The following is a 2,887-nucleotide window of genomic DNA, read 5'->3' as shown; positions in this document are numbered from 1 at the left end:
CAACATAATAACTAAAATTGTTATCCTCCATTTTAATATTTAATTTTGTTGAAATTTGATCTTTGAATATCCATTTATTATATTTAAGGGAAACCTTATATTAAATTTTCAAGTTTTAAGATCCAGCAAAATTTTTTGTCGATATTAATAGAAAAAAAAAATAATAAATAACTGAAAGTCTTCAAATCTGAATAGAAAATGCTATTATAAGCATTTTAAGAAAAGTTCAAATACGTGCGATCATTTGTTTTTTATTTATAACAAAATAGAAAAATTGTTTCATTGAAAATTATAAGTTTTTTGTTAATGTCCAATGTCAAAAAAATATGTATTTCAGAAGTTATTTGACTTTCCAGTGAACTCTTTTATTTTAAAGGTAGACAAGCTTGTGAAAAATTGTGTTTTAAATTTTCAAATCTTAGATAAAAATTTTTATGAATTTCCAACTCAAAATAATTTATATAACTTCAGAAGCTCATAAAAATCTATTGTGAATTTATAAAAACTTATCAGGAACCTTGTATTCAATTTCCAAATTTTTTGAGTTATCAAACATTTTTATTGACAATAATTAAATGTAAACCATTAAAAATCGAAAATTTCTTATGCCTCTCAATATCTGAAAAAAAGTCAAAATATTTTTAAAATGTTAGGCGTTCTTATAGAAAAGGCTAATATTAACATTCAGTGAAAATGTCAAGTCTAGTTACAGTAAAACTAAAATTGATTTTGTGTAAAAATTTCTGTTGACTCCTCAAATGCATCAACTAGATTCACTTTCCCACCAGACAAGTTAGGTAATAAAGTTGCAAATCAAAACATTATTTCAACTACTTATCGTGCATACAGACAAAAAAAGATAAATACATCATTATAAAATCAATACATTTATCTCTCCGCTAAGAATCTAAAAAGGTTGTCAGGCTATAGATTGTATTCTACTAATTTGTTGTTCCTAAACTCTATATATTATATCCCTATATCCATGGTAAACAGAAGAAGGATTTATTTTAAAAACATTTCACAATATAGTTTATAGATAATAATATTACCCCCTACCTACATGTATGTTGTTATATTATATTATTATTTATAGTTGAAGAATTCAGTTGCAAAATTGAAAAAAATTGTTCAAGAATTGAAACAACACATTAAAAAATTGGAAAATGAAAATACTCACGTCCAATAAATTAATAATGTATTATCTAAAAATATTACATCATTATATAAAACTGCTAGCATGGAAATCCAAAGGAAAGATAAAATAATTGATGACCTCCGCAAAAGGTACGTAATAATAAAATCTTGTATTTTCAACACATGTATTTAATCACATAATTGTTTATTAATAATAATTTTTTTTGTGAACATTTAGCCAAGTTGTTCCACTACCATCCACATCAAAAATGTTTTCTTCTACTAATAATCAAATAGATAAAACTGAAGCCAATAAATTATCTGAAAACAAGAATAATACAGAACAAATTCAAAATACTATAGAAAAATCCAAAGTACTAAACCCCACTAATAATGATAATATTACTACCATTGTCATCAAGCCTGATCGTGATATTCCTAAAACAATTTATTCTAAAAGAATGTGTCAAAAATTAGCTCAACAAAATTATACTATTGGATCCAAAAAACAGATGTCACAAAATACAAATACAAACACAAATACCGCTGATAAAATAACACAAGATACAAATGAAGATCTTAATAACGATAAAGATACATCAAAAGAAATGTCTACTTCCCTTATTCATAATGAATCTAAAGATATTATTAATTCTACGCTAGTAATTTGTGAATCTGATGTAACACCAAGTGACTGTGAACTTGATACTACCCCAGTTATTCAGTGTGACAATCAGGAAAAAAATAAAGAAAATGTTTCCATAGATTCATTTTTTTCGAAACTAAAATCACCATCTAAATTGAAAAAAAAATTAATCATAACTCCAGCTACTATTGGTGTTCAAAACACTCATACCAAAACGTTCAAATGTGCTAAAAAAATAAACCAAAATAACAGTTTAGCTTCAATAACAGAATGTGAGATTACTAATTCACCAGAAAAACCAGTAGAAAAATCTTTAAATAAAGACACTCTGTCAACATGTATTAAAAATAATTTTCCAGATCCAAAAATTGAGGATAAACTACTTACAACAGATATACTTCATAATCAACCATTATTGACTTCTGAAAAAAATAATCAAATACAATCTTTGAATATTGAAGTTGAACAATTCCCTATTAGAAGAAGAAAAAAAGTTATAGAAAAGGATAGTAATACTCTTACATTAATTAATAAGGAAAAACGTTCACAGAAAACTGTTACTTGTACGAGTTCTTCAGTCGATAATGAATTTAACAAGTCAATAGAGAATGTTAAATGTTTGTCCATGAATAATGATAGAGAATCATCAAGTCCACCTCAACAAAAGAATTTTCAATCAAAATGTAATTTTGATACTCTTGAATGTGCAAATAGTAAGACAGAGTCTAAACACTTAAATAATTCTTGTAAAAGTTCTTTCGAAAATACATCTTTTGAAACAGGTCCCACTAATAGATCTGTTGTATCATCCATCAATATTGAAGTTAAACAAGTTCCAATTACAAGAAAGACAAAGGCAATAAAAAAGGATAATAATACTTTAAACAAATCTAAAAAAGTCACCCAGGAACCATGCATTAAAGATCATAAAAATAAGTATGATTCAAATACAGATGATAAACAGCTTTCAACAGATACACTTCATAACCAAAAATTATCTACTTATGATGACAAAAAACTAAAATCATCTATAAATATTGAAGTTGAACAAGTTCCAATTATAAGAAAAACAAAAGTATTAGAAAACATTCATAATACCTCAAA

The 2,887-nt window shown here is 25.5% G+C and overlaps 1 protein-coding gene across 1 annotated transcript; it reads left to right on the top strand.

Annotated features, from left to right (window-relative positions):
- Window positions 1-1,240: 1,240 nt before the first annotated feature.
- On the top strand, window positions 1,241-2,858 carry LOC111028994 (myosin-G heavy chain-like; the record flags this gene model as incomplete). The annotated part of the gene is made up of 2 exons (XM_022307805.1): window positions 1,241-1,287; window positions 1,376-2,858. Coding segments are annotated over exons 1-2 (1,530 nt in total), but the record flags the coding sequence as incomplete, so codon positions are not given.
- Window positions 2,859-2,887: the final 29 nt, after the last annotated feature.

This window comes from Myzus persicae, unplaced genomic scaffold (assembly GCF_001856785.1).
Source record: "Myzus persicae strain clone G006 unplaced genomic scaffold, MPER_G0061.0, whole genome shotgun sequence".
Lineage (NCBI taxonomy): Eukaryota > Metazoa > Arthropoda > Insecta > Hemiptera > Aphididae > Myzus > Myzus persicae.
The sequence above is the reverse complement of the archived record's forward strand: the minus strand, read 5'-3'. Positions and strand labels throughout refer to the sequence as shown.